Here is a 13,810-nt window from a genome sequence, read left to right on the forward strand (position 1 = left end):
ATAACTCAGTGTTTTATATAAAAGAAAACTTAAGAATACGTTCTTATAAGAAATAAAGAAACTAATAAACCGTAAAGAAAAACTATTCCGCAGTGTCAAATGAAGCAGTTTCATTAAATAGTAGCTGATACTTGTTTGTCTCTTTGTAGTTTGTAAAAAATCTTCTTGTTGCTGTTCCATGTTAATCGAAGGAGGAGGCGATTGATAATCAAAACCTTGGAGCGAACTTTGGTAGGAGTCTGAGTCGCTCATCGCAGGCGAAGTCTGTGGAAGATTACACAATTGTTGTGTCAGATTAACAGGTTGCTGTTGGGAAAGCCGTTGATTTTGAATACGTCGTCGTTTAATATTTTTTATTGTCGTTAAAATGTCCATTTGAAAATCCATTAATTCTGTTTCAGTCCATATCTCGAATATATGGAATAAAGGACATGAGTAATATTTTTTGATCGGACCGAGAATCTTGTAAATGTGAAGCATTTTCTGGCCTATTTCATCCACTTGCCTTTTTGATCTTGTCCGATGTTCACCGGAAGTTGATCGAGAGGTTGATGGAGTAGGCTGTGTTTGCGAATTTGAATGCGAGTCTGATGTTAACTCCTCATCTGCTTCAGTTGTGGTCTTCTGTTTGAACCTGACTGAAATTGCAATACTTAGCTACGGGTTGCACGCTGACAGAGCTGCATTATACTCATAGAATTGGAATTTCTACATTAAGCAAAAATATAAACTTTGTGTGCAGTATTCGGTATTCCAATACATTCCGACCCCTTTACCTCAAAGAGATGGAACAAAAATACTGGATAGAAATAGCCACTGAATTCCAGAAAAAAACCAATTTTGCTCAGTACCTTGGTGCTATTAATAGGAAACATATTCAGGTCGAAAACTTTCCACGTGCAGGGTCGATGAATTTTAATTACAAAAAATATTACTCTGTAATTGTTTTGCCAATCGCCGATGTAGATTACTGCTTTTTATTCGTGGATCCCATACAAAGAATGAGGATCGGCCCATTAATGGGCCAAGCCAGGCAGCCGATTTAAAAGTATCGGCCAAGTATCCGAATATGTCGTCGGCCGAAGACTGGGTGAGTATCGGGTTGTAACGCCATCCCGATATCGGATCCTGTGATCGGCCGAGCATAGGATTCAAGCAGCGGCCGAGCGTAACATTAGAATGTCGGCCAAGCATTGCATACAAAGCTCTGCCGAACATATTATTATTATTATTAATTATTTTTAATTTAGAAATAAAAAAATTTTTTATTTAGAAACATTTATATTTATTTGATAAATATATTAATTTATAATGTTAAATTATTTTTATTTTAAATATTTTAAAAGAATATTGCACCGCAATAATAAGTTTAAATAATGCAAAAGTAATTAAGTTTTTAAAAAAGAAAATAAGTAATTTTAAAATAATAATTAATTATTGGCTGTTATTATTGTTTTCGTTATTATTATTATTATTATTGTTAATATTGTTATCGCGGTTAATAGCTCGTTGACGGCGACCTCCATCTCTGTCCCCTGCATTGGCAAGAAAACTGCCAAGCTTCACTCTTAATGATTTAGACTGATCAGAGTCTCCAAACTTTTCTTCAACAACCTCTGAAATTAAAAATATTTTTAATTAAAACATAAATTTATTCAAATGTAGATTTTAAACATATACATCATACCTTTTAAGCAATTGTAAGTATGAGTAGCACTAAAATTTTCTTTGCCAATGTTATGTACTCTTCTCCCAGTGCCAGAATAATTTAATTGCACCGTAGGTGTAATTACCTCAGATATAGTTTTTCTTATAATTACTGTAATATCTGATTCACCGTACATTATGACTCTAAATAAGTTTTTCAATTTATTTTTTTCATCATCTTTTTCCAGGTTCTAATCAAAAATCAAAAATTGCGCCTTGTCATTGATGGGAAACATATTTTTAAAAGGCTCCATAACAGTTACTTTGGTCATTTTAGGGACGTTTTCACCATTTTGCATTAAAACTTGAGTTTTAACTTTTTTCGCTTCATTTTTGACGACATACTCAGTGCTTATTTTGAAGGCATCCAATTTTTCATACAATTCTTTAAATTTTCCATCAACATAAGCCTAACAGTGAATAAACAACAGTGAATAATAAAACATATAAAAATATTTTGAGTAATTAATAATAAAAATTATAAAATTTATTAAGAAGAAAATTAGCTAGAAAAATCAAGACTTGTACATATAAAATAATCAATATTTCTTACAACAAAAAAACTTGGAAATAAAGTAAGCAAATTCGATGCATATGCAAATACAAATAAAATATTAATTAGTTGTTTTCACATCATAATTAGAGAATAATTGGTTCAATCAAATCCGTAAAAATTAATTCATGTAAAAAGTTGGAATGGTAAATAATAATTAATGAAAATAAATTTTTTTTTCCGAAAAATACGAGAAATCAATATTTCAAAGAAAATAATCAACAAGTATTCAATTTATTGTTCTTTAAATAAAAACCATAAACACTTACCAAACAGTATATCATCATAATTGATATCAGTTACAATGGCTTGCTGATTTTTTGGCTGGTCCTGAATGGGAGAATCAACGTCTAAAACGAAAAAAATCGAAAAAATAAATTATATAGTTATTCAACTTTAATTAATATACAATAGTTTAGCAATAATAATTATAAACATACCATTCTTCTTCAATGATTTGTCAAGTTTTTATTTTTTTCGAGCGTGAACCTGTGCTCTGATAAGTAACAGAACCCATAGATTCCACCTGCCCCAATTCATTTATAATGTCGTCTCTTTCAAACACAACAATATTGTTGAGATTGGAATCTTGTCGATTTATAGCACTTGAATCACTGGCGGTTTCTGTCTCAACCTTACGGGTAGTTTCTGCTCGTTTTAAACGTCGTTGTCCTCTCTCTAAGGTATCTAAAACCACATCATTCATTTTCTAAATATGATAATTTTCTCAAAAATATTTATAATAAAATAATAGGTAGTAAACAATTGTTTAATTGAATAATTTAAGTTTAAATAAAATATTGTAAATATCTATCAATTAACGTATTGATGCATCGTCAATCTTCGATGGCTAAAAAAGAGAACAAAAATAAATTTGCTACTTACCAGAGCAGGCAATAATTTCAATTTCACACCGTGGCCATTTGTCTTTTGGTGGTGATAAATTCTTCAAGTATTCATCCCGTTTTTTAAGATCTTTTTTTGTATTCGGGTACGCGCATAAGAGTTTATCACCATCATGATCAAGCCAAGAATACGGAACCAAATCAATCTCTAAAGGACCATCGTCTTTTTTTGGTAAAAAACAAATAATTGCGTACAGAGTAGCTTGCTCTACATCATCAAGTTCATTATCATCAACAATTTCGGTCATCTAAAAAAAAAATCAATTTTGATAATTATAATTTTAAAATAATTAATTCGAAATCAATCATAAAAGTATACTTACATTGTAAATTATATCCGTTTTAATGTTCAAACTAAACTAAATATCAAAAATATCAATTAGATTTTACAGACGATAATTTTAATTAACAATATTATTCCAAAATTTTAATTTTTATTAATAATAAGTATGTTTTTACATGAAAATAATAATAGGATTTTAGGTTATAATCACGAGGCAAGATGGTTCACCCGCGAAAATGTACGTTGAATGTCGCAAAGCTTTAACAAATGCGAGGGAAAGCAAGTCTCGATAGCTACTTATAGTTTCACGTATTTACACACACTACTATACATTTACTGAGTTTTTACCACCGCACACACCTACATACTAACATCTCTTTATACACACTGTTTAGTTTCATCTATAGCTTATCGATGCGTGTATATTTGTGTTCGTGTGGTTGTTATTTACCTACACTCGTAGTACGTACACTGCTACTTTATTTTAGTTAAAAAACTCAGTATATTTTAATTATACACATAATTATGAGTATATAAACTTTTTTTATACTGTTCACGAAAATGTTTACAGGTTATACACAACAATATTTTTAATATTATTAATTTGAATACATAAATATATTTATCGTGACATATACACCGCATGTATACAGATGTCGACACTTGAGTTTTAAACTTTATTTGTTTTCTGTAAAATAATTTTATTTTTTTTAATACGCAAAATATAATACTGAAGTTAGTGGTCAGCTGTCAAATTAAAAAATTTTAATGACAAATTAATTACAATAAGGAAATGCTTCGAAAAATTTTCACTTTTAATTTTTATTAATTTTCACATGTGGAATTTTTTAATTAAATTTTTTTTTATTATAATTTAATTATTATAAAATTCTAAAAAAAATTTTAATGTCTGACAACTTCAGTGTCACCACAAACTACGTTTATTTTACAATGAACATTATTTATACTTTTATATTTATCCATTTAGTAATTTTACGTGATTATTCGTGTAATAAAGACACAGCACACTTCATGTCATCACAATCAAACAGTATGCATTTATTTTTTATTAAGTCTGTCGAGTATATCTCACAAGATTCTGAAAATTCTTCTCCCATGAAAATTCCGACGTCTGATGAAGCACTAGGGTAATTAAAAAAATCAGTCGTGTTCAACATTTTATGACCAAGAATGTAAATCTCACTTTTTTTAGGTAATTTTGTTTTTGTTGTCAATATTTTATCAATCAAAATCACATGATTGTTTTTTAATAAAATAATGTTGTTTGGATGTTTGTCACATAAATAATTTTGATTAATAATCACACTTGAAACACTGAAGTACGTTATTCCTTCAAAGTTAAAAAAAGATGAACTATCTATCAAACACTTTTCAACATTATTTTTTTTCTTTATTTTAATTACCGCCTCATTTTCCAGCTCAGATAATCTATTGAGTACTTGAGTCAGAGGTTTGTATGGCGATTTTATTAGTTTTTTCATTTTGCCAATATAATTTTCACCCCAAAACGCCGCTGATTCACTTAGAGATAAATTTAAATTTAATACATCATCGGGTACATGTATTACATTATGCATATTCAATGTTTGAGACTGTTCGCCGTAGAATGACGGTAATAAATAAAAAAATTTCCGTAACAAATTTCTAGCGTAACTATTAAAATTTATCATGAGTTCTTTTGAGTGTAAAATTCGAACAGCGACAAACAGGAGCAAAAAGTGTTGGTACATTTCTTCATCTAAGATTTCTTTCAGCACTATTGGTCCACAATACAATAACACAAAACGAAACTGAGTTGCCTTCCATCTTGCTAAGTCATTTGTATCGAATTTTTTTCTTTGGAATTCACAAGGTACAGAACTAGTTAGTTTTAAAAAGTATTCTCGGAGTTTGATAACTTTCTTTACTTTTAATCGCGCAATACTCGTTCTCAAGATCCAAGATTCAAACATAGTCTTCATAACTCCTTGGTGCAATAAATGCATCGAATCTAAAACAACTGAACCCACAGGATCAAAATCAGGCAGCTTCCGTAAAGAGGATTTTTTTCCCTCCTTGTGATGCTCTTCTTGAGTACGATTGTTAAAACTTTCGCGGGTACGAAGTTCACAATCCATTTCTGGATAAACTCTTTTTTTATGTCTTTTCTTTCCTACAGATTTTCCTTTAATTGTACACCTTTCACATGCATAAAAAGTACCTGCAGCTTTACAACGTTTAATGAATGATCTAGCTTGCGAATCAGCAACTATAGCGATAATTTTGAAAGCATATTTTTTATTATCAATTGTGATTCCATGCTTAATTAATGTCTTACACTCTTTCACAAAATCTGACAGATATTGTTTAACATTGGCGGGTTTAGAATCACCACCATAAATTGCAGCAACAAATGGATGCGTTGTGTAATTAGGATTAAAAACTTTAACAGAGATGGGCCACAATTGTATTTGTGAATTTTTATAAACTTGCATTCCGTCAATATGTATCAGGACTTCAATAGTATCCTCAAGAAATATTTTTGGTACAATCATCTTTTGCAGTCCTTCAGCTACGCCGAGATATTTATAATCACTGTCTGTTTCTTTTAAGGATGGTATAGACTCTACGACTTGTTGAGATTTTGTTTTTAATAATGCTTGTGCCGTTTTAGGGAGGGAAGGATGACCTTCTTCCCTCAATAAAACAAGTAATTCTGAAATGGTATTTGATTGAAGACTAGCTCTATTATTCAAAGCCCATTCGCGAAGTCTTTCTTGCAGTCTGTCTGAATTTTCACCGTTTTCCAGAGTCACATTTTCATTTTCACTAGAGTCATCAGTTGTTTCCATTTCACCAGTCACTATAACCTCACTTTCCAACGCATTTTCAGATTCGATATAGTTCTCAACAAAAATATCACTTGATAAACTATTTTCATCAGTAACATCATTATGAACTATACAATAATTATTTTCACTGTTCAGAGAAGTATCAACTGTTTTTTTATTATTTACACTATTATTACTGTCACCATGACTCATGTTATTTACAATTCTCATATGAGATAAAATTCTACTTTTTAATTTTTTTTTGTTAATTATTTTTTTTATAGCACGAAATTTTTTGACGCGATCAGACATGTTGAAAAAAATTTTTATTTATTTATCAATAAAATATTTTAACATTAGAAATATCCACATAAGCAGAGCATACACGGTCAATAATACTGACAGTATCGAAAAATATTGTCAGTAATACTGATCGTGTAATCCGAGGTATTGAAGTACTGAAGAGGGTACTGAAGATTGATGCTTCAATCCATTCATTCCTCAGTTCTGGTCGCCGAGTAGTGGGGATACTGACAGTAATAATGACCGTGTGGCCGGGTTTGCTTCATTCTTCAGTAATGAGGCGGGTTTAGGTTGTGAAAACACGTGCCATCTAATTGATGAAATCTTGGAGTTCGACGTTGGTTTGCTTTTTGTAGAGTTGCCGTTTATTTTCTCTGAAAACGTGAAGCCTGCTTATTTTCTTACGAATTTAAGTTAAATTACGTTATTTAAATTAAGTTAAATTAAGTTTAATTACGATAAATTTATCTTCCTCAGTTATTAAATTGTGCAAAAACTCGTGCATCCAAAGTAAGTACAAGATTATTTTTAAAATACTGTGAATTTAACCCTCTGGGTACCACGGTCCTCATGAAAGTCAAGTACCACAGGGGTCCTTTTTGGACCCCAAATATTTTTTTCCATTTTAAATCTTGGGTTATTGAATAGGAAGTTGAAACTTGGTACTTTCACATGTTTTTGAATGCTAATAATGAATTTTACCTTCAAGTTTACTCATCTTTTAACTTATGCCCAAAAATAAATAAAAGGTGCAACTTGTTTTTTCTTGTATTTTCTGAAGAAACAATATTTTAAAACGGAGTTTACAAAGGTCATACAGCAGAGAAAGTTAAATTCTCGTAAAAGTGTTGGGTCCCAAAAGGACCCCATGGTACTCGGAGGGTTAATAACGAAAATATTAATCATAACTTCATTTACATTTTGTTAAATAATTTGCAGATGGAGGATAATATGGACGAAGATCTTAAATTATTTATTCATACTTTTGAATCCATGCCCGAATTGTGGAGCTCCACAGATCCAAATTACATGAAAAAAAATAAAAGGATGGAAGCCTTAAATAAATTATTGCCTTTGTACAAAAAAATAAAACCTAACGCGGAAATTTCCGATGTCAGGAAAAAAATAAATACATTAAGATCAAATTTTCGAAAAGAACTTAAGAAAATTGAATCTTCGAAAAGGTGAGAATATATACCAACATTTTGATTTTCTTAGTAAAATTTTATTTAGGCATTAGGTATAGTTGTTTTTATAATAATTATATAAAAAAGAAAATATGAAATGAATTTATTATGTTATTAAAGGTCTGGATGTGGTACCGAAGACATTTACACTCCGTCGTCATGGGTATTTTATGCTCTTCAATTTCTTGATAAAATCGAGCAGCCATTCGAAACCCACTCGTCGATTGATGTGGAAAACGAGGAAGAGGAACAGGTATGATTTTGATTGTTTGGTTTTTACCATAAATTTCAGTATTAAATTTTTTGAAATAAAAAATTAACATTTGCAAAAGTATTATGACAAATTATTATGTAAGATTAAAATATGTACAATATTTATCCCTTGTGGATTTTGCGTCGCTTGCATTCCTACTATGTTCTTCACGAAGACTAGCCCCTACATCTATGCTTTCAATTTCGTTTTGTGCACTAAAGTTTAGAGATTCCTTTTTTAAGTAATTATGCAGATAGCAGCATGCTAGTGTAATTTTTGTTGCTTTGTCAGGACCAAGATTTATTGGCTTTTGAAACACACCAAATCTTGATGCGAGAATGCCAAAGGCATTTTCGACTACACATCGAGCTGTGGACAGTCGTTTATTGAAAGTATCTTGCTCCTTTGTACATTTTTTTTGAGGGTATGGTTTCATAAGGTTGCAGTGCAAAGCAAAGGCCTCATCTGCCACAAAAACGTAAGGAAAATAATCCTCTGAACCTGGTAACTTTGTGGGAGGTGGAATATGCAATTGCTTTTTTAGAAACAAATCCCAAAATTTTGTATAAAAGAGGACCCCACCGTCGGAGATCCTACCATTAGCTCCTACATCCACCATTATAAATTCCTTATTTGCATTGACCAATGCCATTAAAACAATGCTAAAGTGTCCTTTATAATTATAATACAGAGAGGAGGTATTAGCCGGTTTTTTTATGGCGATATGCTTTCCATCAAGAGCTCCGAGACAAGTAGGAAAGTGGCAGTTCTTGCTGAATTCTGCTGCAGTTAATAACCATTCCTCTTCTGTTAAGGGAAGCTGTAAAAAAAAAAATATTTTTTAAATAATAATAAGATTGTTATTATTAGTAGTAATAAAAATTTGCTGTAATTAGTTACAAAGAATGTCAATCATTTTTAAAGCATGAAATATGAACATCGAGGAATTTTTTAACTCTTGTTTTATTTTTTAGGCTCAAGAAACTACAAACATAATTCCAGAGGACGATGTTATCACTCAGCCTTCGACTTCAATAAATTACAACAGAAAATCCAAAAAACAAAAAAAATGTAATAAACAATCAGATTTGCTGAATTTAGCGTGTGAGTACCTGACCAAGGAAAAAGAAGGAGATTACAATCTTAACTTAGCGAAAGTTTGGGCTACAAAATTGCAAAATTTGGATGCGTCCCAAAAAATACTTGCCGAAAAGGCCATAAACGACATTTTATTTGAGGCTACAATGGGGAATCTGCATCACAACTCCGTTAAAATCAACGAGCCGCAATCTTCCTGCCTCCATTCATCAAATCCTTCCCAAATACTGAACGGAACCCTTCCTAGTCCAGTCCATGTCCCTTCTACCACCACCACTTCCCCCCAAAAAATTATGATTTTAAACAATAATAACAATTATGATCCAATCGATGATAACGGCATTTCATCAAAAAATAACTTGAAGGACTACTATCATACATTTTCTGAATAAAATAAAATTTTGTAAAGTGTATAAATGCCTATACATACTAATAAAATATTTTACTAATTGAATTTTTTTGTTCAACTTACCTTGATATAATCTCGAAGCACATAGATGAGAGTTTCACATGTTTCAATTATCATTGAACTAATTGCTGCTGGGGAAATCAATGCTGAGAACTTGAGGTCAGCAAAATTTCTTCCTGTCGCCAGGTATCGCAAAGTAACAGCGAGTCGCTCTTTTGGACTGATACTTTGTCTCATATTAGTGTCTTGCTTTTTAATATGAGGTGAAACCATGTCCAATAAAGTTAAAAACGTTGTTTCACTCATTCGAAAATAATTTTTGAAATCTGCAGGATTTTTAACTACTATTTCATTCAATAGGTTTAAATGGGTGTACCTGTCTCTTTCCAACAGCCAATCCTTAACCCATATTCTTCTTTTTTTTCTTTTTTTTACAACAGCAGAAGCTATAACTATTGCCAAACAGGCTCTATCCATGTTAAGTTATCTACTAAAGGATGGAAAGCGGGAACTGACGAATAATATTGACAGTAATAATGACCGTGTGAATTAAACGAACATCAGTAATACTTTCAGTAATAATGATCGTGTAATCACAGAAAATACTGAAGAAGGGCACCTTCAGTACTTTTATCAATACCTACTGTCAGTTTTATTGACCGTGTATGCTCTGCTATATAGTTTCTAGTTCCTCAATAACTGCTTATTACCGAACAGCTGATGTAATTTTCAATACGCATGCGCAGCCAAAAAAAAACGTCATAGCATCGGCCAAGGATCGGCTGAGGATCGCGAATTATTTATAGTGTGTATTATTACGGCGGACGATGATAAGCCGTTGAAAAATGCCAATGCTTGGCCGAGCGTTCGTAGCCGTACTTTGGCCGATCATCGGAGAATTGTTGACCATCGGCAACTTTGTATGGGATATTGGAGCATATGGGAAGGATTGCGATTCTTCCATTCTTCAAAGTACTGAGTTTTGGAGAAAACTAACGAGCGGTGAATTAAATATACCAGAAGCAAGACCTTTAACACCAGAAATAAAGCTAAAAGTTCCGTATGTTTTTGTTGTCGATAATGCGTTTCTAATGAATGAGCATATTCTAAAAGATTTCTCAAATCATAATTTGAGTATCAAACAACGACTCCACAGAGCTATGTGGAAAGCGCATTGGGAATTTTAAGCAACAAATGGCGAATATTCCATAGATCAATTAATATTTCTAAAAAACATTATTAAAGCTTGTATTGTACTCGATAATATAATACGCAAAAGGAACGGATATCTTGAAGACTTGATTATTTCTTCTGGTTCTAAATTACAAAATCTACCGCCTACACAATCAAATTATAAAACAGGACAAGGAGTACGCACTTGTTTTGCAAATTATTTTGTTAGTGAAGCTGTAAAATTTCCCTGGCAGTTGTCAAAAATTTAAATTTTATTAAATAAAAGATAGTAGATACTACTTACCTGTCTTTTTCGCTTGTGATAATTCCTCATATCCATCCTCCAAATACTGAAATATTTCCTGCCAACTTTTGTCAGGGAGTATTTTGTTTTTATTGTGTTCATGGGTTTTATCCCAAATACAGGGCTTAGATTCCACTATTTCAATCAATGTAACTATATCATACTTAAAACTGGTCATTTTTATTATAACTTCACAAATAACATCAGTATTTTGACATCACTCACGTGCAACTGGGAGGAAAATTGCCAAGACACGATACTGACATATCGGCGAGTGTGAAAGCATTCCTATTCAATTACATGAAATAAATCGTCCACCGAATCGTAAATAAATTTCTTCAGCGGAGGCTGCCGTGTTCCGGTTCAGTCTATTTCAATTATAAAAAAACCTACAATATTATTTACTATGGTTGATGCTGATTACTGTTTTATTCACATAGACGTAGGTGCAAATGGACGAGCATGCGATAGTACAATATTTAGAGATAGTACGTTGAACATTACCATGGAAAACAAGGCTCTTGACTTGCCTGAATACGGCGTTATTATTGGAGATAATACTTTCCCTTTGAGGACAAATCTCATGAAACCGTACAGTAAAATAGGTCTTAGTACTGCCGAAAAAATATTTAATTATCGTCTTTCCCGTGCCAGACGAGTCGTAGAAAGTACCTTTGGCACACTAGTATGGCGATTCAGAATATTTTCGAGACCTATTGATTTGGCGCCGGAAACTATAGATAAAGTCATTTGGGCTGCTTGTTGTCTTCATAACAAGCTAAGAAAGACTGATCCTAGTAACTACATGCCACAACAAGCAGTTGATTAAACAATTCTAAATAAACTTTTAAAAACAATTATCTCTTAATTTTTATCGAACACTGATAACCTTAAGTTCCTCAATCACTAGCTTGTAATAATCTAACCATGCATTTAAATGAAGTTTGTATGCATAATTTACTTTGTTACAATAAATACTAATGAATAATCACTATCTTGAATTTACTAATGCCTCCACATATCCTCCATTTCTGTTTTTACATGTAACAGTTCTTTTACAAAATTTTCTTAAGACATTGCTAACCATATGGGAGTTAAATTACGAACCGCTTATGCAATTATTCTCTCAAAATGGTCAACATCTTGAAATGGCTTTTGAAGGTAAACTTTTTGCTTTAAGTAACCCCACAAGAAAAACCCTTCCATTGAAAATATTTTCAATGTATCGACATACATCTAATCTGCTGTGATATGGGGCACCATCCTGCTGGAACCATATCTGCTGACTTTTAAGTAAAGAAAGATTGTCAAGAAAATCATCATAATTTATTGTTTAAAAAGCACAAATAGGGATCAGCATTCAAATTTTCTCGGATAAAAAAGGTCCAATTATTTGATTTCCATACATTCCGTATCACACGTTTGTTTTGAAAATTTGGATTTGTATCACTCCACCAACGACAGTTTTGTCTAAAATCTGTCCCATTTGATGAGAATATTGCTTCATCCGTGAAAATAATACACCTTCACATAAATGGGTTATCTACTAAGATTCCCTGTATGTCACAACAGAATTCAAATCTTTTATCATTATTTCCTGGTCTTAAAATATGAATTTTTTGAAGTTTGTAAGGGTGATATTTGTATTTATTTAGAATCTTTAAAACTGTACTTTTTTATATACATTGGCCAGGAAGATGCCCGTTTTCGCAACTGATATTTAGGATGCTCAGTTTCAGAGAGTATTACTTGCAACGCAATGTCATTATTTTCTACCATGCTTTGGATTTTGCTAAATTTATTATGTACATCTCCATAAGTATTCAATTTATTGAATATTTTTCTAACAGTTTCATTGTGAATATTTTTATCTGGATGTCGGAAATTGAAAATGTCTGCTGCTTCTCGAAATGTTTTATACTTATCACCCACTATTAGCACAATCTCAATTTTCTCCTCCAGACTTAATGTTGGTGGCATGTCTAACTTTTCATGAACAAATACGTCTGTCAAACATAGAACTGTACAATACGGATCTCAAAAAACTATGAAAAACACTGTTATACTGCATGAAAAAAGTATTTATACTGTGGCACTTTTTGAAATACGATTGTTGACGTTTTTTCGAATGTTCGATATTTAGACAATCTACTTTAATAATGAGTTTTAGAAAATGCCAGTGTATCCTAGATTAATTATGCATTAATGTGCAAACTTAAATTTCCAACGTAATCGTAGAGAAAATGTAGAAAAAATATTTTTTTAATGTAAATAAACAATGTTGAATCTTTGAAAGCTATTTTTAATTCTAAACATCTTTTCTTTATAACAATTTTCGATATTGTCAAAAAGACTCTAGAGCAGGGCTTCTTAAACTTTTGTCATTCACGACCCCATTTATTATTGCGAGTTTCTTGACGACCTCGTACAAATATAGAAGAAAAATAAATTAATATTTTTATTTATTAGGTAACAATATACATATGAAAATATGTAGTTTTAGAATTCGTTTTGAAACATACAAAAATCTAAAATTAAAAATTGCACAAAAAATTATAAAATTGTATTTATTATAGTTTCAAAAATAAAAGTGGATTCTGACCGTCTTAATTCGCTCGAATATATTCAAGTAGTTGCATAGTAAGTATTAAATTAAAATATAAGTAAAAAATTTTATGAGAGGGATGTGCCTGTTTTTTATTGTATAACAAATCAAATCTTGGTGGAATGTTTGAAACTGCTGGACATAAGACTTCTTCAACATTTTTTAGCGCTGAACGATATTGGGATTTAATATTTGTTAA

General features: G+C 31.4%; 3 protein-coding genes across 3 annotated transcripts; 2 read left to right on the forward strand and 1 right to left on the reverse strand.

Moving 5' to 3' along the window:
• Positions 1 to 6,957: 6,957 nt before the first annotated feature.
• On the forward strand, positions 6,958 to 9,569 carry LOC130896445 (uncharacterized). Its single transcript, XM_057804575.1, has 4 exons — positions 6,958 to 7,092; positions 7,522 to 7,766; positions 7,890 to 8,022; positions 8,997 to 9,569. Exons 2-4 carry the CDS (start codon positions 7,522 to 7,524, stop codon positions 9,510 to 9,512), a joined length of 894 nt encoding a protein of 297 aa, XP_057660558.1. The 5' UTR covers positions 6,958 to 7,092; the 3' UTR covers positions 9,513 to 9,569.
• On the reverse strand, positions 8,017 to 10,207 carry LOC130896444 (putative nuclease HARBI1). The gene is made up of 2 exons (XM_057804574.1): positions 9,593 to 10,207; positions 8,017 to 8,842 (listed from the first exon to the last, which is right to left on the reverse strand). Exons 1-2 carry the CDS (start codon positions 10,004 to 10,006, stop codon positions 8,117 to 8,119), a joined length of 1,140 nt encoding a protein of 379 aa, XP_057660557.1. The 5' UTR covers positions 10,007 to 10,207; the 3' UTR covers positions 8,017 to 8,116.
• Positions 10,208 to 11,412: 1,205 nt separating this feature from the next.
• On the forward strand, positions 11,413 to 11,835 carry LOC130896574 (uncharacterized). The gene has a single exon (XM_057804755.1). The coding sequence runs from the start codon at positions 11,413 to 11,415 to the stop codon at positions 11,833 to 11,835; it is 423 nt and encodes a 140-aa protein (XP_057660738.1).
• Positions 11,836 to 13,810: the final 1,975 nt, after the last annotated feature.

Source organism: Diorhabda carinulata, chromosome 7, assembly GCF_026250575.1.
Source record: "Diorhabda carinulata isolate Delta chromosome 7, icDioCari1.1, whole genome shotgun sequence".
In the NCBI taxonomy this organism is placed as follows: domain Eukaryota; kingdom Metazoa; phylum Arthropoda; class Insecta; order Coleoptera; family Chrysomelidae; genus Diorhabda; species Diorhabda carinulata.

Excerpts from the sequence above, each read along its gene's own strand:
- LOC130896445 (XM_057804575.1), top strand. The coding sequence starts at position 7,522 with ATGGAGGATAATATGGACGAAGATCTTAAATTATTTATTCATACTTTT. Across the intron at positions 7,767-7,889 it reads AAAATTGAATCTTCGAAAAG|GTCTGGATGTGGTACCGAAG; the intron begins GTGAGAATATAT and ends ATGTTATTAAAG. Across the intron at positions 8,023-8,996 it reads AAAACGAGGAAGAGGAACAG|GCTCAAGAAACTACAAACAT; the intron begins GTATGATTTTGA and ends TTTATTTTTTAG.
- LOC130896444 (XM_057804574.1), bottom strand. The coding sequence starts at position 10,006 with ATGGATAGAGCCTGTTTGGCAATAGTTATAGCTTCTGCTGTTGTAAAA. Across the intron at positions 8,843-9,592 it reads TGCTTCGAGATTATATCAAG|CTTCCCTTAACAGAAGAGGA; the intron begins GTAAGTTGAACA and ends TTTTTTTTACAG.
- LOC130896574 (XM_057804755.1), top strand. The coding sequence starts at position 11,413 with ATGGTTGATGCTGATTACTGTTTTATTCACATAGACGTAGGTGCAAAT.